At 63.1% G+C, this 20,752-nt stretch overlaps 3 protein-coding genes across 4 annotated transcripts in view; 1 reads left to right on the forward strand and 2 right to left on the reverse strand.

Moving 5' to 3' along the window:
- The first annotated feature begins 1,202 nt into the window (after positions 1-1,202).
- On the forward strand, positions 1,203-4,844 carry RRP9 (ribosomal RNA processing 9, U3 small nucleolar RNA binding protein). Its single transcript, XM_037386783.1, has 15 exons — positions 1,203-1,320; positions 1,482-1,564; positions 1,631-1,743; positions 1,818-1,903; positions 2,010-2,051; positions 2,264-2,390; positions 2,608-2,732; positions 2,984-3,076; positions 3,177-3,277; positions 3,396-3,530; positions 3,721-3,783; positions 3,862-4,007; positions 4,113-4,192; positions 4,316-4,389; positions 4,481-4,844. Exons 1-15 carry the CDS (start codon positions 1,243-1,245, stop codon positions 4,605-4,607), a joined length of 1,473 nt encoding a protein of 490 aa, XP_037242680.1. The 5' UTR covers positions 1,203-1,242; the 3' UTR covers positions 4,608-4,844.
- A 303-nt stretch (positions 4,845-5,147) lies between these two features.
- GRM2 (glutamate metabotropic receptor 2) lies at positions 5,148-12,563 on the reverse strand. Its single transcript, XM_037386782.1, has 5 exons — positions 12,084-12,563; positions 9,141-9,978; positions 7,353-8,416; positions 6,338-6,512; positions 5,148-5,762 (listed from the first exon to the last, which is right to left on the reverse strand). The coding sequence occupies exons 1-5, from the start codon at positions 12,540-12,542 to the stop codon at positions 5,689-5,691; spliced, it is 2,610 nt and encodes an 869-aa protein (XP_037242679.1). The 5' UTR covers positions 12,543-12,563; the 3' UTR covers positions 5,148-5,688.
- A 5,717-nt stretch (positions 12,564-18,280) lies between these two features.
- The window catches only part of TEX264 (testis expressed 264, ER-phagy receptor), a 40,791-nt gene continuing 38,319 nt past the window's right edge, over positions 18,281-20,752 (reverse strand). For both annotated transcript variants that reach the window (XM_037386316.1, XM_037386317.1), the window contains one exon: positions 18,281-19,127. In XM_037386316.1, coding sequence (XP_037242213.1) covers positions 18,814-19,127 — 314 coding nt within the window. In that variant the 3' untranslated portion in view covers positions 18,281-18,813. The remainder of the gene's footprint in view (positions 19,128-20,752) is intronic.

Raw genomic sequence — 20,752 nt, forward strand, 5'->3', positions numbered from 1 at the left:
TGGCGGGCCCCTTCATCTTTACCCGTAACCTCTTGACTCGTCCTGCACCCACCCCAAGGGAGAGCTCGAGACCTTCCCGTTGCTCCCTCACACAAAGAGCAACTCCACCACCTCTCCCTGCTGGCCTCTTTTCTAAAAAGTACACAGCCACCCACGACAGCATCCCAGCCGTGGAGGCTATCCCGCCATGTCTCCGTAACCGCAATGAGATCATGGCCCTGCGACCGCACACAGATCTTTCATTCTTCCTGGTGATTCCCTGTGCCGCGTGTGTGGGTGTATGGGCACTGCAGAGAGGCGATCGAGCACACAGGTTTCCCGGGAGGGGTGCAAGAGGATCCACCGCCGCCATGCACAGCCTGGAGGCGGTTGGCCTTCTGGGACTCATCTCGGGAGGCAGCTAAGGAACACACATCGCTGCTCTGCTTGGCCTGGCCTAGGCCCCAGGCGCAGGTGATGGCACCCTCTGCGGTGGCACAGTGGCCAGCTGAAGGGCACTCATGCTGTCCCTCTGGGTCTCCCCAGGTCCCCAGAAAAGGGACTGATGGCACAAAGTGACTTTCTGCCACAAGAGCAGGAATTAGCTCTTCAGAGTGTCCCCAGGCAGGTGCGTCTGCCTGTGGCCGCACTGGCAGCTGCGGCCCGCGCCCACCCTGCCATTCAGCCCCTGTCCCCTGCAGGGCCCAGGACGGGTTCCTGGGACCCCCAGGGGCCGTGGGCCTGGACCCGGGGTCATGCCCCACAGGCGGCTGGCGCTGGCCGAGGGTCCCCGCGGGGCTGGGTGGAGCTGGTTGGGGGGGCCTTCCCCTGCCCCGCTCCTGCACCCGGCCGCGCCGCGGGCCCGGTGGCTCCGCCAGCTGGGCGGTGTCTCCAGGGGGGACGCAGGGGGTCGGGGGTGCGGATCCCCGGCAAGGGGTGGCCGGGGAGCCCCCGCCCCACACCCCCGCAGGGTCCCAGCGCGGGCACTGGCTGGAATGACGGGCGGGGGTCGCAGGCGCCCCACTGACGCGGCGGGGGCGGTGCCCGCGCGGGCCGGCGCCGGCGCACAGTGACTGACGCCGCCGCCGGAGTGACAGCGCGGGCCGCCACTAGGAAGCGGGGCGAGACAGGAGCACGGTTCCGGGGAACGGTCGTCAGGGCGGCAGCGGGAGGCGGGACTCGTCTGCCTGTAGCCAATAGGGGCGGGGGGGCGTGGCCCGGCCGCCGGCTGCAGGAAGGGCGGGCAGCACGTGGGGTGGCAGCATGGCGGCGGCGGCGGCGGGCGGCCGGAGGGGCAAGGCTCCGCGTGGGGCGGCGGGGCGGCGGCGGCTGCGGACGGTGGTGAGAGCCGGGCCGGGCGTGGAGGGAGGGGCGGGCTGCCCCGGTCGGGCGTCTTCGCGGAGGTGTCCCCGTCTCCGGTCCCGTCCCCGTCTCCGGTCCCGGTCCCCGTCTCGGTCCCGTACCCGGTCCCGCCCCGTCGATCACCCCGGTTTATCCCGCAGGCGCCGGCCGCCGAGAGGAAGCCGCGGGTACCGGCCCGGCGGCCCGGCGACGAGGAGGTGTCCAGCGACTCTGAGCCAGAGAGGTAAGCGGTGCGCCAAGGGGGTGCCGGTCCCGGTGCCGGTGGCGGCGCTCACGCGTGTCCCCACAGTCCGTCGGTGCCGCGGCGGCGCAGGGAGGTGGCGGAGGAGGAGGTGGAGGAGACGCCGCAGGAGAAGAAGCTGCGTCTGGCCAAGCTGTACCTGGAGCAGCTCCGTCAGTACGGTGAGTCCCACCCGGCCCCCGGCGGAGCAGCCCCGGGCGCTGAGCCTGTCCTTCACGCTCCGTGTCTGCCGCAGAGGAGGAGCGGGCGGCAGAGGAGGAGGAGGAGGAGGAGGCGGCGCAGCCGGCAGATCTCATCGGCGACCGGCTGAAGGAGGACGTGGTGAGTGGGGGGACGGGCACGGCCCCTCGGTCCCGGTGTCGGCGGGCTCTGCCCCCCCACCGCGGGGCTGGGGCCGCCTCCACTGAGCCTCCCATTTCTCCCCCAGCTTGAGCAGAGGGGCCGGCTGCAGCGCCTGCTCGCCAAGGACGTAAGTGCCCGGTGCCGGGGGGTTGCTGGGCTCTAGGCACCAGTGCCGGCAGATGCTTCAACACAGGCAAAGTTGCAGTGCCAGCTGCGGGTCTTCTCCTGCCCTGGGTGCCGGTTGCTGACACCTGGAGAAGGGAGGGCACTGTGCTTGGGTATGCCTGTGCCTGGGGAAGGGGCCAGGGCAGCCCAGCTCACATCCTGCTCTCCCTGCAGGTGCAGCCTCCAGATCCAGCCAGCATCCGTGTGCTGCGGGGGCACCAGCTGCCCGTCACCTGCCTGGTCATCTCTCCAGATGACAGGTTCATCTTTTCTGCTTCCAAGGATGGCTCCCTCATCAAATGCAAGTGTTCCCTTGGGGCTGTGACTGGCTGTTCCCTGAGCCTGAACCCTCTGGGGACTCTGCAGCAGCAGAATTGGAGATGCCCACGGAACTGGCTTGGCCCTTGGCCTCTCCAGGGATGCGCCCATGCATTGTTTTGGGATCTGTGGGAGGCTTGTTGGCACTTTCTGGAGTGATGGGAGGCTCCCAGTGGGTAACGGTCATGCCTTTCCTGCAGGGGAGGTCGAGAGTGGGAAAAGGCTGTGTGTGGTGCCCGGGGGGAAGAAGGGCACCGAGGAGCAGCACATGGGGCATGCATCCCACGTCCTCTGCATGGCCATCTCGTCGGATGGCAAGTACCTGGTATGGGGAGGGGACTGGCGCTGCTGCATGAGACAGAGAGGTGGTTGTGAGGAGTGCCTCTCCTCCCAGGGTCCTGCGGGGCAGCGTCTCATGCCCAGATATATCTTGCTGGATTAAGGCAGCCCCTACGCCCATTGGAATCAAGAATGGGTCCCTAGGATACCCCAGAGCACACGGGGTGGGAGTGGGGGCTGGGGTGGGCTGTGAGTCTCCTGAGGGGCAGGCTTTGGGCATCCTCTGCTGTCTGCCAGGCCACGGGAGACCGGAACAAGCTCATCATGATCTGGGATGCAGCCACCTGCAAGCGCCTGCACATCTACACTGGGCACCATGATGCCATCTCGGTGAGTCAGAGGCATTAGTTGCGACGCCTGCAAGGCCAGGCAGCTGCGTCCTCTTCAGTGACCCTCATTGTGGTGCCCATGTCTGTCCATTTCTCTGCAGGGTTTGTCCTTCCGGAAGGGCACCCACCAGCTTTACAGCGCCTCCCACGACCGCTGCGTCAAGGTCTGGGATGTGGCAGAGAATGCATACGTGGAGACACTGTAAGACCTGGGGGGGATCCCACTGACCCTGCCACCATGGGATGCGCTGGTGGCTCCGGGGGAGGCAAGGCAGCAGAAGGCCATGCTTGCAGCAGCTCTTTGCCATCTCCTCCTGCAGCTTCGGGCACCAGGATGTCATCACAGGGCTGGACAGCCTGAGCCGGGAGTGCTGTGTGACGGCAGGGGGACGGGACGGCACTGTGCGGCTCTGGAAGATCCCCGAGGAGTCGCAGCTCGTGTTTTATGGGCACCAGTAGGTCCAGGGTGGGAGAGGGGGCTGCAGGCAGGTGCATCCAGCTGGGGCAGTGGCGTGCATGTGCCAAGCCTCACCAGGGAGCCTGCCAGCACCCTGGGGATTACTGATGCTCCAGTGACCTTTTGTCTCCTAAGTAGAACCCCGAAGCACACTCGTAACTGAAGGCAGTTCCTCCTTCTCTTCACAGGGGCTCCATTGACTGTATCCAGCTCATCAATGAGGAGCACATGGTGTCCGGCGCCGATGACGGGTGAGCACAGGCTCAGGGTGATGCCCAGGGTGGCAGGTGGTGTCCCCTCAGCCCCCTCACCCCTTCCCTCCCTGGCAGCTCTGTAGCCCTCTGGGGCATGACGAAGAAGAAGCCACTGGCACTGGCCCAGCAGGCACACGGCATGCAGGATGCCCAGGGCTTGCAGCAGCCTTACTGGATCTCAGCGGTGGCTGCCCTGCGCAACAGTGACCTCCTGGCTACAGGTGTGTGGCAGCCACTTCGGAGCAGGGGGTTTGGGAGTGCAGGGGGCTGTATCCGGCTCCATTTCCTGGTTTGGGGTGCATGGCAGTCTCCTCTCTCTGCCCCAGGCTCCCACAGCGACAGTGTGAAGCTCTGGAAGTGTGGTGAGGGATTTCGGAAGCTGGAGCCCCTCTTGGACATCCCCTTGGTATGGATAGGGAAGTTGGGGATGCTGGAGCTGGGCTGGTGAGGGGTGTCTTGGCAGGGATTCCCCTCTCTGGGTCGCAGGAAGCGGCTACGGGAGCCCCTCACCCTGCCCCGTTCCCTCCAGGTGGGTTTTGTCAACAGCCTGAAGTTCTCGGCAGCTGGTGACTTCCTGGTGGCCGGCCTCGGGCAGGAGCATCGGTACTGTACCCCCTCCCTGGTGCTGGCCAGGGGCACAGCCCCCTTCTTCCAGTGCTTGGCAGAGGGTGACCCCCATCTCTCTCATCTACAGGCTCGGCCGGTGGTGGAGAATCAAAGAAGCCAAAAACAGCATCTGCATCATCCCCCTGAAGCAGGGGGCTGCAGCCCCGCAGGCCCCACCAGCTCATGGCCCCCTGGCCTCGGAGGCAGGTCATTAAACTGTCCCTGAAGCTGTGCCCCTCGTCCTCCATGCAGCCACCCTCCTGGGGCCAGTAGGACGTGGGCAGGGGATGTTGCATGGCCCCCTGACCCTGCTGGCCTCTGCCCTCTGCGAGGGTCTGTCCCCTTCCCTCAGGTTTGGCTAGACCTGAGCTCTGGAAGAGTCAATTTTTTAAATTTTTTTTTTTAAAAAAAAACCACTTTATTTACATAAATTACAAAAAAAAATAATCACACTTGCTCACAGAAAAAAATCTACTCTTAAAAACTTGGTTGGGCTCAAATACCTGGATCCTGTTACTCGCCCCCTGCCCCTGCTGCACCCCCGGGCTCTGCAGGGCCAGGAGGGCAGTGAGCATTTGCCCCTGCCCTGTCTCCCACAAAGGGGCAAGGAGTGCTGAGCTCAGCCAGGGGAGGGACGGAGGGGCTTGGGTCCAGCCCGGCAGTGCTCAGCAGCTTTCCTGGGGCTGAAAACAAGGAAGAGATGAAACTGCAAAACGCCAGGGGAGAGGGTGCCACAGGGCATGGGTGGGGGGGGGGGGGTCGTGCAGGGCTGGGGGGCAATGGGAAAGGCCCTGCACCAGGAAAGTGGGGTGGGCACTGGGGTGAGGGCAGCCTGTGCCAGCACGGTGGGAGCAGGAGGTGCAGCACAGCTCGCTGCAAGCAAAGCGTGAGTTGCAGATTGACTTGGCGAGAGGACAGTGGGTTGTGCACCAGGGACAAAGTGGGGGTCTTGCACTGTACAGTGCAGGGAATGGGGGACGTGGGATGTGCACTGCAGCTCAGTGCCAGTGACGGCGGCGGGGACGTTCAGCATGGTTTAGTGCAGGGGATGTGTGGGGTGCACTTAGAGGGACATGGACCATGACTCAGTGCAAGGGAAGGATGGCAGTGACACGTACCATGACCCAACGTATGGGATGCGTAGCTTGCGCTGGGGCAGAGTATGAGCCTCTTGGCTGCCTCTGGCACCCGAGCAGTCCATGCCATGGGCACTGCAATCCCCAGGGAGGGAGCTGGGATGCAGTGTGGCCATGGGCTGGAGCGGCAGCACCTTGGCCTGACCCACCCCTCCATCCTTCACAAGGATGATGTCGTGGAGTCCACCACCTCGCGGCCGTTGCACACCGTGGGCACATACTGTGAGGCTGAGCCTGGCCGGGAAGGCAGCAGTCAGGAGTAGGTTCTGGTCCAGCAGCAGCATCCCCCACCCAGAGCATCCCACTGTGATGGGCAATGAGTGCTCAGGGAGCTGCATCCCCCAGGGCTGGGGTGGAGCGTGTCCAGGGTGGCCACATGCCCCACAGAGTGATTGCAGGTGCCCAGGGTGACCACATCCCCCAGGGCAGGGGTGGCCGTGTTCCCCCAGGGCCATGACAGGCACCTGGAGCAGCTGAATCCCCCAGGGTTAGGGTGGAGAGTGCCCAGAGCAGCCATGTCCCCCTGGGGCTGGGGTGGAGAGCACTGGGGTTGGCTGCGTCCCCTGGGGGCAATGACAGGCCCCTGGGAGCAGCACCCCCCTGGCAGGCCATGCTGCAGCCTTGGGGCTTGTGGCCATGGGACATGAAGGATTGGGACCGAGATGAGCCATAGGGGACACAGCATCCTTGATCTCCCCCATTTCCAGCTATGCCCTACCCTGTACCCCCCTTTCCTTCAGGGGGCTGTACTGGGTTGCTCCCACCCAGCCCCCCACACACCAGGAAGGGGGTGCTGCCCCCAGCCTCACCGTGGGACTGGCTGGAGCCAGCAGCTGCCATGCTGAACCGTGCGGTGCCCACGCGGTGGCTGGCCACGTTCTTCTGCGGCTGGAAGAGTATGATGTGGAGCTTGGGGGTGAAGAGGCAGCCAAGGACCACAGTGCCGCTGAGGCTCACCGAGATGCACATTGTGGTGGTCTGGACCTGGAGACAGGGGTGGGCATCAGGCACTCCTGCCACCAGCCCTCTGCCTTCACTGTGGCACCAGCCAGCCCCACTAGGCAGAGATTGCTGCCTGCACCCCACAAGCACATCCCACCCACCCTAGCTCCCTCTGTCAGGGTGGACCCACTGGAGACCCAAGGGTGGAGCGTGGGCAACGTGGGTACACCCCAAGCAACACCCCCAGCCTTGCCAACTTGCTGCTTTGGGGCAGTGCCCAGTCCAGAGCCCCCCACCCCTGTGCCCATTCCCAGAGGATGCTGGTCCTCTCTGGAAGCCCCCAAGAACTCGTGCCCCCACCAAGTCCTCTAGGCCCAGCAAGAATGTGTCTGGGCACCCTTGCCAGGTTCAGGGGGGTTGAGGTATTGCAGGGTGCACCCCATGCTCCCCAGTCCCTGGCACTGCTTGGCTCCCCAGGGACCATGCTGGCCCTGGGGGTTGGCATTCATGGCCTGGTTGTGGCGGGTCAAGGTTGGAAGGGTCAAGGGCTGTCTCATGCCTTCACGTTCCGAGGCTGAAGGATGACAATCACTCCTCTGTGGTTGGGTCAGGGGGTCTCTGAAGGTGTCAGGGCTGTTTCCCGTCCTCACCCTAGCAAACAATCTGTCAAAGGGGGAGGGTCTTCTCACCAGGACTCATTTCCCCCTCAGCCACAGCCCTTCAGCCACCCTGCACCTTGTCCCAAATGCCCCAATGTGGAGGTGACCATCACCAGGTCCATTGGCCATGACCCTTTCCCAGGCCCATGCATTTCCTAGCCCCAAACCCTGCAGGGCCCAAATTTCCAGGACCAGCCCCCCCTTCCAAAATTCAGGCTCTTACACGGTAGTCACTGGAGGTCACATAGAAGATGGGCAGGAAGGCCAGCCAGATGATGCAGGTTGTGTACATGGTGAACCCGATGAACTTGGCCTCGTTGAAGTTTTCGGGGCATTTCCTTGTCTTGAAGGCATAGACCGTGCAGAGGACAATCAAGAGGACATTGTAGGTGAGTGAAATGAGCATGTTGGAGTCACGGTTGTTGCATTTGAGGGTGACGATGTACCTCTTGTCAGGCTCAGTCTCCTTGCCTGTGCCGGGGGTCTCCACTAGCAGCCAGATGATGACAATGATCAGCTGGCAAGAGATGAGGGCCATGCAGATGACCACCTGTGATGTGGGGCTTATAAACCGGGGGCGCTGGACCCCCTCTTTCACCCCGCTGAAGATCCTGGCGATGCGATTTGTCTTAGTCAAGAGGGCCGAATAGCAGACGGCGAAGGACGTGCCCAGCCCCAGGCGCCGAAGCGTGCACACCTCCGTGGAGGGCTTTGCGATGAAGATGAAGGTCATGCTGTAGCACATGAGGACTCCAGTCAGGAGAATGTAGCAGAGCTCCCGGCCAGAGGCCTTCACAATAGGAGTGTCATTATTCTTCATGAAGACTCCGAAAACGAAGAGGGTGGAGATAAAACCCAGGCAAGATATAGTGACAGGACCAATGGCCCAGACGTCTTTCCAGCGGATGTATTCCTGGGGCAGCTCATAGCAGCCATTCAGAGTCTCGTTGGGCCAGTAACCAAGACCACAGTCCATGCAGGTGAACTCATCCAGTAAGTACTCGTAGGGCTGGCAGGGAATGCAGATCCAACAGCATATGTCTCCGGGCTGCATGCTCTTTATCTCATTCTTCTTGCAGGGGTCGCTGCACTGGGACACAGGGATGGAGGTCTCAGCCCATGGAATGAGGCTGGTGTTGAGGATGAGCCCCTCAGCCCAGTAGCCCACCTTCTGATACCGATACCGCCCGTCCATGTGGTGATAATTGAAGATGTTGTAGCGCCCGATGCCATCGCCATAGCGGTCAAATCGAACAACGCTCTTGGTGTCTGCTGGCCTGAATGGAGCTGGAGGGAGAAGGGGAGATGGTCACTGCCATGGGGCAGAAGCACGCTTGCTCTGGGTGTGGAGGCGGAGCTCCTTCAAAAGGTCACATCCCACCATGGCCAACAGGGAAATGTCCAACCTGTTCCTTGCCTTCACTCTCACACTAGCTGCCTACACACACATTAAGAGTAGGAAAGCAAAGGTGGAGAACTACCTCCCCACGCGCCTAAGAGCTCGGCAGCCCCAGCCAGCTCTGCAGGGGCAAATCTGGGGGTTTTGCAGCCTCCATGGCTCCCAGTAACACCTGTGGAGCCAGGCTCCACCCAAGTCTCAGAGGACACGCTTCTAATTCACCCCAAACTACACAGGTCCCCTAATTAAGGGCATCCCTCCAGTTTAATCCCTGAAATGTGAATAAATCATGATGCTCGCAAGTGAGGTCTCCAAGGACCCATGTTCTTGGAAGGTCCTTGGGGGCTGGTCCCACCCAGCTGTAGCAGAATGGAGGTGGTCACCAGCTTCTCCACACTGGGGACAGAAGGCCTGGGTTGCCTCCCAAGGGTGATGGTGGGCTGTTAGCATCTTGGGACAACCGCAGCCTAAAGCACAGGGGTCCCCAGGTGCAGGCAGACCAGAGGAACTGGAAGGTGTTGGGTCAAATTTGGATGTCCTGCCTGTTTTCTGCCCCTCCACCCATCCTTTTCCAGTTAGGCAGCCAAACCCCATCTCCATCTCTGGACTCACCATCAAAATTAACATTGAGCATAAAGTCCTTGTAGAACCTCTTGCCATTGACAGGCTTCATGGCGTCGCAGAGCTTGGTGGCATTGGGGCACAGTGCCTGGTGCATGTTGTGGAGAGAGTGAGCCATGGCATAGACGGCATTGACCACAAACGTGATCTTGGACTCCGGCTCAAACTTGCCTGTCTTGAGGGAGTACCAGCTACAGTCCTGCGTATGGAAGCTGCACTTGAACTTCTGCTCCCAAAATTCCCGAAACCAGGGATTTCGGCTGTTATTGTAGGGGTTGAGGTTACGGAAGTAGGCAGCAAACTCCTTAATGGGGTAGGCTGCCAGCTCGATGGTGATGGCTCCCTCTGCCACTGCTTCGCTCCCAGCCACCACGCTCTCCAGGGCTCCCCAGCCATCACTGGCCACCCACGTGAAGGACACATTGGCTCTCTGGGCAGCTGCAAGTAGCTCCCGGGCATCCTCGCTTCGAGTGAACAGCACAACCACTCTGGCATTGGGCTTCTGCAGCAGAGCCCGGACCACCCCATCATAGGTCTTCTTGTTCATGGAGCGCCCCACCTTCTCCGAGGTCGCGATGCAGATGTTACGCATGCGGGCTTCTTGCTCAAAGGCCTCGATCCCTGTCTCCCCGTAGTCACCCTCCGAGGCCACGGTGGAGACATAGGTCCAGTTGAAAAAGCGGAGGATCTCTGCCATGGCTTTGGCTTGGTAGAAGTCTGGTGGGACGGTGCGAGCAAAGTAGTCATAGCGGGACTTGTCGCTAAGCTTGGCACTGGTGGAGGCATAGCTGATCTGTGGGATCTGGAAGAGCCGCAGCAGGTTGGCCACCTGCATGGAAGAGGAGTGGTGAGCACCTGGAAACGTGGCACAGCGAGGGACGTTCCCACCAGAGGACCCCTGCCCAACACCCAGTGTTGCATGGTGCTCTCAAGCATGACCATGGGGCAGATAAGCAATCCCCCCCACCTGGAGGGTCCTGGTTGGCAGACGGATGGGTGGATGGATGGATGGCACGTTCACCAGGTTGTCTGAGCCCTCAGACATGCTCGTTTCTTTGGGGTTTTTAGTATTTCATGTACTGCCCTCTGAAATTCAGGGATAAATGGATTCGTGGCAAAAGCAGAAACTCCCCTGCAGGTGACCTGTGGGAGATGCCCATGGCAAGGAGAAAGCTGGGGCACCTGCCAGGCCCACAGCACAGGGGGAAAGGGCACTGGGGGCTGGGAGCTGGGGCAGAGCCCCCCACCCATCCCAGTGGGGCTGCAGAGCTGGGCCTGGGGACCAGCGCCTGTGCATCTCACACTGGGAGCCCCAGCAGGACTGGCACCTTCCAGCCGCTCAGCAGAAGCCCTCGTTAGCTTCAAAGGGGAAAAAAGCCCTGCTAATGAGGCTGTTAAAAACCCAGGCTCTTGGAGCAGCAAGCGGGGGGTTGGGGCTCGGGTATGCCAGCGGGGACGGTGAGGCTGCCCAGATCTTGCTGCATCCCCAGGCGAGAGACATAGCTTAATTAACGTGGACAAACGATCTCGATGACAATGTCCCCTAACGGCAAGAAGGCTCCTCCTGAGCGCAGCAATGCTGCTGCCTGGCCTCACTGCACGGCAGGAGCTGCAGCCCGCTGTGCCGCCCCAGCGCTGCTCATGCTGCCCGAGGTCAGGGTGGTGCCGCCGGCTGTGGGGACACATCAGGTCCTCCAGCGAGAGAAAGGACAAGCACCTGCCTGGGCTAGACTGGGGTGCTGCCTCCATCACCTGGCCCTGGCTTTCTCTGTCCCATGGCTGGGGGTATGTGGGGACCCTGGGGACCAGCAGACATGGCTTGACATGCCCTGGGGACTCATTAAATCTTAGCAAGTGCGTGGTCAGCTGCCTGCATCCTCAGGGGATGCTCTTCCCCCTGCTGATGCTGGCTGCTGGGTCCACAGAGCCACAGTTTTGGGGTCTGAGCTGCACCCCACAGAGGGTAACAGCTGGGTCCGTGGCTCGGGGGTCACTGGGGATACGGGAGTGGTGGCTTCCTGCACCCCGCCCCTGGCCCAGGCAGGCAGCCCCATAGCTGAAGCCCTCAGAGGCCAATGCCCTGGCTGCCCACCCATCCCATGAGGGACAGGACCCACAGGGCTGGAGGTGAGCTGAACCCTGCTCCCACCCCACAGCAGCCCCTGGGGACAGGCACCCACTGAGTGCCAGGGCACTGCAGCAGCCGCTCCCCCCAGCACTATGCCGGCCGGGGGGGCCAGGACAGCCATGGCACGGCCATGGACATCCAGGGCTGCTGGTGGGGACAGATGGAGGTGACCACCTGCAGCACCTGCTGCATCCACTCCTGGTGGCATTGCACTGTCACCCACTGGCAGCAGGAGCGGTGCCTGCAGGTGCTGGCAGCATATGTCAGGTGGGAGGGGGCCAGTGCCCTTTTCTGGGCCCATGCCATGACATGGCAGGCCAGGGACTGGGACTGGCGCTACTGGGAGACAGCTCACACCATCACACTCGCACTGGTGGCAGTGAGGGATGCAGCAGCATGGTGGCACCGAGGACAGTATGGATCTGAGCATTGAGGCTGTCCTGGGCTGAGGAGATGTGCTTGCTGCCATGACCCTAGGAGGGGAATAAGCCCCCCGTCCCCACGTGGGATGGATCCACTGACTTGGCTCCCATGGCTTATGGCAGGTGTGGGGGCTCCCCGCAGCCCCTGATGGGAGCCCAGCCACCATCAGGGCTGCAGCCTCCCCATGGTAGCGGAGAGATGGCTCTCTCAGGTGCCAGGACAGCATTCCATCCCCGCTGCAGAAAGTAGCACAGCATCACTGCAAGGGATGTGAGAGCTTCCCTGTGTGCACTGGCAGCAGCATCACTGAGCTGCTACTGGGGCTTTACCTCCCTCCCCACTGTTTCTGCTAATCCAAAGCCCCTTTTGTTTAGTGAGGGTACCTGGATGGAAACGTCGCTGTAGGAGCCCCCGATGACACCAGTGATGGCGGTGGGCACATCATCGTGGACAGCGTAGGAACCGTCAGGGCAGATGTGCTCAGAGCCATCCACCCTGGTGAGGGAGGCGCGGACAAAGTCGAGGGACTGCTCGAGGGCGTAGGTGTCCTTGGAGCAGGTGTCGAGGATGTGGGCACCCAGCCGCACCCCTGGCAGGATGCTCCCATCCTTGTTGATCTCGTCCAGGGCGAAGAGCATGGCCTCCAGGCGCTGGATGCCCCGGTGCTCGTTGATCTTGCCGCAGTCTTCACTCCCCACTCCTTTCTCATGGACAGGGAAAAGGCCCCCAATCACCAGGTCCCCATCCATGCTGATCTCCTTCTTGCCAGCCACGCCATGCCCGGCGGCCAGACAGGTAGCCAGGCGCATCAGCCACAGCCAGGCGGCCAAGGGGACAGCCATGGGGTGTGGTGGCGCCAGCTGGGGGACCTGCACCACCCCGAGTCACCCACTGCCACTCGTCAAGGCGAGGGCAGGCAGTCCCCAGGCATTGGGGGCGGGGGGATGGCGCAGCGTGGTGTCAGTGTAAGGGGGGTCGTGCCACCCTGGCAGAGCCCTTGGCACCTGCAAAAGCAAAAAGAAAAGCTGCTGGGTGGGTCTGTGAGCTGCAAGGAGAGACAGTGAGTGTCCACAGGGGCAGTGCCAGTGCTGCACAGGAGAGCAAGGGCATGAGCCTGCCAGTGCCCCCTACCCCAGCACCCCCCCACCCGGGATGCCCTTAGGAAGGAGCCCTCCACACAAGGGCAGGCTGAGGGGATGCAACAGCTCCCACAGTGACCCAGGACCCCCACAAGTGGCACAGACCCCAGGGGAACAGGGACTGGTACCCCCACAGCACCTCCCAGGATGCACCAGCATGGGCAGGGTGGGCACAGAGCTGGCTCCTGTGGCAGCACCGGGCAGAGCAGCCTGCCCAGGAGCAGTTTGTCGGCCCCTAAAACATCGAGGGGGGGGGAGAAGGAGCCAGGGAGGTGACCCGGGGCAGGGATGTCCCCTGGGGCAGGGACCCCAGGCTGGGCAGGCAAAGCCACCACTGGCTCTGAGCCGAGACCCCAACCCATGCAGCAGCATCGGGGGCACTTACAGCTCCCAGCCTCCAGCCAAGAGCGCTGCCAGAAGCAGCGGGCTGTGAGCCCACTGTGCCTGCAGCACCCGGCCACCACTGTATTTTAATCCCCATCCCACACCCCCGGAGCCCACCCGCCCTGCCACTGCCCCCAGTGCTGCCCATGGCACCGGGGCCTGGAGCAGGGACACAACACTGGCTTCATCCTCCTGCAGTGATGCACGGGGTGGCTCCGGCAGCCGCGGTGCTTTAGAGTCTGTTCTCTCACCACCGCCCCTTCCTTCCCCATATACTAAATTCAGAGATTTCAGTAAAAGTAAGAGCCAGGTTTGCTGACTCCCTCTGCAGAAAGCACGGAGGCGCGGGGGAATCAAAGGCTTTTGCAGCAGGCAGGCCTTTTTTTGGCAGGAGATGCAGTCCCCTCAGAGATCAGTTGCCTTTTCCCAAACCACAGGAGAGATTTGTTTCCCATTTAAGCCGACTGCTGAAATCCCGCAGGGCGGGTGTTTTGGTGTCTGTGGGAGAAAGAGACCCCCTGACAGCCCAGAAACCTCAGGCTGCTCCAGCATGGGAAGCTGCCGGTGCTGCAGCAGGTCCCGGGGCTCACCCGCAGCCTCATAGGGTGCTTATAGGGGCACATGGGGTGGGAGAGTGATACTGGAGAGTGCTGCCCCCCCTGCAGCCCACCCCCCCCCAGCTGAAAGCAAGGCTGATCTCCCCAGGCAGGAGCAGGGCACCCCCAATGCCCCCACGGTGCTCCTGGACAGGTGATGTCTGTGGCCAGAGGAGTCCCCTGGCAAGCAGCCAGTGATGCCCAGGGGGATGCGGGCAGCAGTGTGGCACAGGGCGCACTCGCGTGGGGTGGTGAGATGTATGTGGACCTCCCCCATGCCCCAAAGTGCCTGTCCCCAGGTGCTGCCTGCCTGTGACAACCCCCCAGCCACCTCAGGGCATCTCCTACCTGGCTCCCCAATTTGAAGGAGTTTGAGGAAGAGGCTGAAGAAGGGTCCCTGCCTTATTTCAGGCACTCAATGCTTTAGAGGGACCCAGGTTTTCCTCAAGCAAGAAAGAGGCCGCAGGCATATGGATTATTGATGGAGCCCATCGGTGACAGGCTGAGCCCAGCACAAGGGTCTGGCAGCACTGGGAGCCCTGCTCCTTGAGGTCCAGCTCTCCCAGGGCAGCTGGCAGGACCCGCCAGACAAAAGGCACCTTCAGGCAAAGCTCTCCTGAAAGGACAAACCATCACCCGCCCTGCAGTGAGCCCTGGGGGATGCTGTGAGCAGGGCTGCGGCCATTCCCACAGCTGCTCTGCTGGGTTGGCATGGTGCCGGGGGGAGAACAGCCCTGCAGGAACATCTGGAGAACATCTGGGGATGTGAAACACCTGGCAGAGCAGAGTCAAGTCCAGCCCGATGGCCACAGTGTGGTGGGAAGGCTCCTGCTGGCTGTTGGCAACATCCCTTCCTGAAAGCATCAGCGAGTAGGACTGGTGGGAAGGTGCCATTGCTCCTGTGAGCCCCCAGCACTTCCCACCCAGCCCCAGGACAACTGCACCCTCTGACACCAGCACCCTTAGGGGTGGCATGAAGCCTGTGGGAGAGCAGCGCTGCTGGGAGGGCACAGGGCGAGCCTGGCTCGCTCGAGCCACCATCGCCACCTCCCCCGGGGGTCCCTGGAGGTCCCACTGCCACTGAGCTCTGCCGGGACCCCCACACCTCCATTCTGCCCCATGGCCTGCGAGCCCCAGTGCCCTGTGGGGTCAAAGCGCCTTCCCTGGGGTGCTTGCCCAGTGCCCCCAGCCACTGTGGCCATTGGGCTGCTCTTGCCCAGCCCGGTGGGAGCGTGGGGGGGCCGGGGGGTCAAAGGGGAGAGGAGCTGGCGCAGCCTGGCCCGTGCGCCCCAGCAGTGAGGGGAGGGGGAGGCTGCCTGCCCCACCGCAGCCCCTGGGGGGCTGAGCTCACGGGCTCGGCTCATCCACCCCAGATCCCGTCCTGTCCCGTCCCGACCCGGGGTCCGGCTGCCCCAGCGGCTCCCCCCGCCCGAAGCCACTGCTCTCCTCGGCCGGGGGGCGGCGGCAGGGGCGAGGGGGGGCTGTCCCCGCCGTGGCGGGCGGTCACCCCCGCCTCGCGGCCCCGCGGACGGCGGGCAGCCCCTGCCCGGGGCCGGGGGCAGCGGCGGCGGGGTCTCGCAGGGTGCCCAGTGCGGGGGTCGGCGCTGCCGGGGTGCCGGGGGGATGGGGACCCCCCCCGAGCCGTTCTCCCGGAGCCCCGCGGCCCCGCGTTTCGTGCCGGGGGTAGCCGGTGGGACCGGCCCCGGTGCCCCCCCGCCCCGCCCGCACCCCCGGCCCAGCTGCTGCCGCTGCCGGTGCCCGGGCTCGGCTCCCCTTCCCGCAGCCCCGGCACCGGCTCCGCGCACCGGCCGCCGAGCCCCGCCGTGCCGCGGCCCCGACGGCTGCGGGGACCGCCGGTGGCCGTGCCACTCCGCCGCGGGGCAGCGGGGCTCTGGGGACGCCGGGGCACGGGGGCGGCAGCGCCGGGCGGGACCGCAGCCCTTACCTGGGCCCGGCGGCTGTGCCGGGAGCCGGTGCCGGTGCCGGTGCAGCCGCTGCCTCGGAGCTGCGGCTGCCGCCGCCTCCCGCCGCCGCCTCTGACACTCCGCCAGCCCCAGTCGAGCGGAGCCGCTCCGCCCCCAGCCCGGCCCGGCCCGGCCCGATCCCCGCCCCGGCACGGCCACGGCACGGCACGGCACGGCACGGCGGGCAGCGGCACCCCCGGGGCCGACCCGCCCGCCCCCCGCCGCGCCGGGTCGGGGCTGGCAGGGCACGGGCAAAGCCGGGGGGGCACGGCCGGGTCCGGGCAGGGCACCACCAAATCCAGGGAAGACACGGCCTGATCCAAGCGGGACACCACCAGATCCAGGCAGGACGCGGGCAGGACGCGGGCAGATCCAGGCAAGGCACGGTCAGACCGAGCCGGGGCACAGGCAGGACACAGCCAGGTCCAGGTAGGGGATGGCCAGATCCAGGCTGGGCAGAGGCAGGACCTGCTCAGCACCCTGGAGACCTGACAGGGCACAGCTCAGTGCCTGCTCCCCCAGCCCCACAGCCCCCAGCTCCATCCCAGTCCAAAAAGAGGGGTCCCAGCCCCAGCTCCACAGCCCCAACCTAGTGCCCCTGGGGCTGTTCCCCCCGTGCCCAGCACAGCCCCCCCACCCACCTGCCCCCTGCTCCCCAAGCCCTTGGAGCGGCCCAGGGGCCCAGCATCACCCCCTCTCTGTCCCCTTGCACTCCACACAGCCCCCGGCCCTCACCATCAGCCCAAGCACCAAGCTGGGGGAAAGCTCTGGACCATCCGAAGACCAGACAGTGGCTGGATTTAGCCTCCCACATCTCCACCACTTGCCCAAATCCTTTCTGGAGCCATTTGGCTGCCAAGGATCCTGCCATGCTCATCCCCATCACGCTGGCAGCTCAGCTGTCCTGGAGACCTCCATGACTCAGGGACAAGAACGGGACAGGGAATGACATAGGACCCACAGGGATGGGCAGGGGCCAGGGGTGTCTCTGGGATACCACCCTGAGTAACCACCTCACCGACGCGTGCCTCAGTTTCCCCGCTGCCAGCTGCTGTGCTTTCAGGCTGTGGGTTAGGGCAGTGCGGCAAGAGTCAGACCCTCTCTGACCCGCTCTGTGTGTCTCCCCCCACCCAGCACTCCTGATTTGGTGGAGGGATAACCCGGGACTTCCATGGCAAGGTCCACCCTGGGGTCCCATGACACCAGGACCTCAGACCCCAGCAGCCTATCTCCTTTCAAGACTGTTACCACACACAGAGCAGGGCACTGGGGAGAGGGGGGTGCTTGGGCTAGGGCACCTTGCCACTGCTGGCCAGGGCAGGGACAGTGAGCCGGAGAGGGCTGGAGACACGCTGTGCCGAAGGATGCTGGCAACACCACGGTCCCACTTCCTCCTCTGGCAGACAGGACCTGGCACAAAACTTGCACGCGCCCCGGCACCGGCTGCATCCTCCTGGCTTCTGCTTTGGTGCTATTGGCAGCAGCAGGACGATGGCAAAGCCTCCCCAGCCCCCATCTTTGGTGGGGTTAGGGGACAAGCAGCATTAGGATCCACTGCCTGGCTCCACCCCCACTGGAGCCTCAGCCAGGCATAAATATTTCAGGGGGCTTGGCAGTTTTGTAATAACCAGCAACAAAGATAAACACCAGGAAGAGCAATATTTTTCCATGTGGGCTGGAGGAGTTTAATATTTTATCACTCAGAGCACAAAATATTTATGAACAATCTCATGTCAATCACTGGCTGAGGACTAATCATGACCTTTCCTAGCCATGGAGGACATGTCCCCACCACAGAGGAACAGCCAGGCCTCCCCTGCCACTTGCACCTCCACCCCAAGCTCCAGTTCTGGATCACCACGTCTGACTGCTGGGGAACAAGCCCTTGGCTGCTGGGGGCACCAGGGCATCGCAGGGGTTGAGAGCTGACAGCTGGGTGAGGTGCTCAGGCACCTGGCATTGCCCCAGGGCACCGTGGCGGTGATGTCCAGGCTGTCCCCTCATCCCCAGCTGCAGGATAAGGAACTGGGACCAGCACGGAGAGCCCTCCCTGCCTGCACCCCACAGCTGCAGGACCAGGCAGATGGGATGCCGGGGAGGCACTGTGCAGGCAGGCTGGTCCCCCCGACACAGGAGGAGCACAGCAGTACCAGGCCCACCAGTAGCCCAGGGACCTGGCTTTACTGGTTTTACTTCATGCAGGTTCCCAAGATGCCGGACGCCACCTCCCTCCAGCCCAGCCCAGCCCAGCCCAGCCCGGTGGCTGGGACCCTTCCCTGTGCCCTCGCAGCTGGCAGGAGCCAGGGACCGTCCCCATGGCCCTGCTGGGTTGCTCGGGCAGTGAGCAAGCATGAGCAGCGGGGATGCAGAGCCACTGAGCTCGGTCAGGGGGCACGGAGGGCACCCAGCAGCAGCCTCCACCCACAGCCCGTACCCCACCATGGGGCAGGACAGCACGATCGGCCCAGAGGCAGTCAGCAATGCCACCAGCCACCAGTGAGGAAAAGCATCCACTTTATTACAGACCCCAAAAGCACCTGTGGCAGTGCCAGGAGGACCAGGTTTACACGGGATCTTTCCATTTTTCAACAAGGGGAAGAGAAGAAGGGAACAAATCCAACACGGCTCTTTGGTGCTAGAAAACACGTGGTGGTGCGGTGGAGAGAAGCTGTGGGTCAGAGGGGCACTGGCAGAGCCGAGGGGGGACACCTCTGCTATCCACCACCACCCACCCCCCCGTTCCACAACGCCTGCGAGGAATTTGCGACGCATCTAGAGACACACAAACGTCAACTGCATTTCGCTGCTCCCCCCAGCCTGCACCTACCCCACACCGCTGAGCGCTGCAGGAGACCCTCCTGCCTCCCAGCATGCCCGAAATGGTCAAACACCCTTTCTGCAGAGAGGGAGAGTGGGTCCCGGGGGCATCAGCAACTCGTATCTCTTGGCTGGAGAGGAAGGAGGTGGGAAAGGCAGCTGGTTCCCAGTAACTCAAGCCCTGGGAGGAGGTGAGGCAGCCAGGTCTCTGCTTCACTCTTCTCCTCTCTCAGCAGCAATGGGCTCCTTGGTCCACTTGTCTGTGACCTCCGGGTTGGCCGCGTAGCCCATGTCATGCAGCAGGCCTGGGGCTCCCTCCCCATCCCCAGTGACCTCCAGGTCCAGCTCCTCGAAGGAGGAGCCGCTGGCTCCCGACTCACTGTAGCTGTGCTCGCTGCGGTTGTCTGCCTCCTCCCGGCCACGGCTGGCTGGGAAGGGCAGCAGAATGGAGGTGGCCACCGAGGTGTCTCTGCTGTCGGTTGTGGCCTCCATGCTGATGGAGCTCGTCTCACTCATGGTGTCGGCCCCTGAGATGGAGAGAGAAGGAGAGGGAGTGAATGCTGTGGGAAGGAAGGCAATGGGGATGAGGTCCCAAACCTCAGAGATGTCAGGCCACAGCGGAGACCAGCTCCTACCTCTTGTCACCTCCTGTGCCTTTGAGAAGTGACTCGGCCAAGACAAGCATGAGCTGGACTGAAGTAGCTCCCTGAAATCAGCGCACTCTAAGCTATCACAGCCAACCCCTGGCTTTCTAGCCATGCCCTTTCCTCCTGGCTGTGCCCCGGCCCCACGGCACTCTCTGTGCACACACCAAGGACATGGCAAGCTCTTCCTTAGGGAGAATGCCTAGCCTGGGAGCTGGGGGACAAACCTGCCCACAGCATGGCACCAGGAACGAGGCAAGGAGTGGGAGGCCGTGCTGCAAGGATGATGGGGAGCTGCAGCATTGCCTGAGCACCCAAGGGGACAGCGGCACACAGGCAGGTCCTTGGATGCGCTGCCGTCAGAAGCAGGTGTACATCCACCCTCATGCCAGGGCATCCTAACGCTGCCTTCAGCACCCCCGGCAACCTGCTCCCGCTCCCCGCATGGCTCCCCTGCAGCCAGCAGCAGCGCAAAGGCAAAGGAGGGCAGCGGCAGACGGGACTCGGGGTGCCAGAGGATGGTGGGAGCCTTCCCAGCTCATTCATCACTTCTCCAAGTGAGCTGGCTGCCAGCCCACATCCTCTCTCACAGCCAAGCCCCACCAGGGGCTGCCCCTTCCTGCCCAGGCAGACCCCTCGGCCCACCGCCCCCTCCCTGGATCCCTGCCTCATTAGCTCGGTCGACAACACAATTAAGAGTCAACAACGAGCTGAACGTGTCAGATTGAGACCAGCAGCTCGGTGCTGTTGCCGGAGCAACCAGCCAGGAGACTAAAACCCTCCCGTAAAACATTAATCATTATTAATTATGACATCACAGATCCACAAGGTTAATTATGACATCACAGATCCACATCACCAATTATGACATCGCAGATCCACATTGTTAATTACAACCCCAGCGGCCAACACTGAGCACGCTTCTCCATCACAGCCCTCCCCACTCCAGCCCCTTCCCACCTGCCTCGCACAGTGGGAAGCGCGTGCCAGCTTGGCCAACTCCCAGCACCTCCGCTCCCCCGCAGGCTCCATCCATGCCGGGCTGGATGCCCCTGCCAAGGATCATGCCCTGCACCAGGAGGGAGACCAAGAGGAGCCCTGCTTGGCAGCACCACGGGTGGAGGACCACAGCTCGCCCCCAGCGGGGCTGGGAAGCGGCAGAGAGAATGGTGGTGACCACAGAGGGGCTCCCAGGCAGGCGAGGAGAGCCCTCTCCTCCATGCTGGCTCCTGCTGGTGCAGCTCCATGCCCAGCGCGCAGCACAGGGCTGCCCCGGGCTCCTGCAGACATCTCCAGCCTATCTGGGCTCCTGCAGCCCAGGGTGCCCGGGGCTGGGCTGCTCACCCTGCTCCTGCTGCATGGCAGCCACTGAGCTCCTGGAGGAGATCTGCCAGGGAAGGAACTTTCCTTCCCAACACACTTAAAATCCCTTTTTTTTGTTGTTTTTCTTCCTGGCCTGGGCAGCTGCCAGCAGAACTGCTTGTAAATGGCAGTCCTCTGCCTTTGAG

The sequence above is a fragment of the Falco rusticolus genome, chromosome 4 (genome assembly GCF_015220075.1).
Source record: "Falco rusticolus isolate bFalRus1 chromosome 4, bFalRus1.pri, whole genome shotgun sequence".
NCBI lineage: Eukaryota > Metazoa > Chordata > Aves > Falconiformes > Falconidae > Falco > Falco rusticolus.

Bases quoted from the DNA above. Each gene is read 5' to 3' on its own strand.
- RRP9 (XM_037386783.1), top strand. From the start codon at position 1,243: ATGGCGGCGGCGGCGGCGGGCGGCCGGAGGGGCAAGGCTCCGCGTGGG. The intron at 4,193-4,315 runs GTATGGATAGGG...CGTTCCCTCCAG, and splicing joins CCCTCTTGGACATCCCCTTG to GTGGGTTTTGTCAACAGCCT. The intron at 4,390-4,480 runs GTACTGTACCCC...TCTCATCTACAG, and splicing joins GGCCTCGGGCAGGAGCATCG to GCTCGGCCGGTGGTGGAGAA.
- GRM2 (XM_037386782.1), bottom strand. From the start codon at position 12,542: ATGGCTGTCCCCTTGGCCGCCTGGCTGTGGCTGATGCGCCTGGCTACC. The intron at 6,513-7,352 runs GTAAGAGCCTGA...CCCTGTCTCCAG, and splicing joins TGACCTCCAGTGACTACCGT to GTCCAGACCACCACAATGTG. The intron at 5,763-6,337 runs GTGAGGCTGGGG...CTTCCCGGCCAG, and splicing joins TGGCTCCAGCCAGTCCCACG to GCTCAGCCTCACAGTATGTG.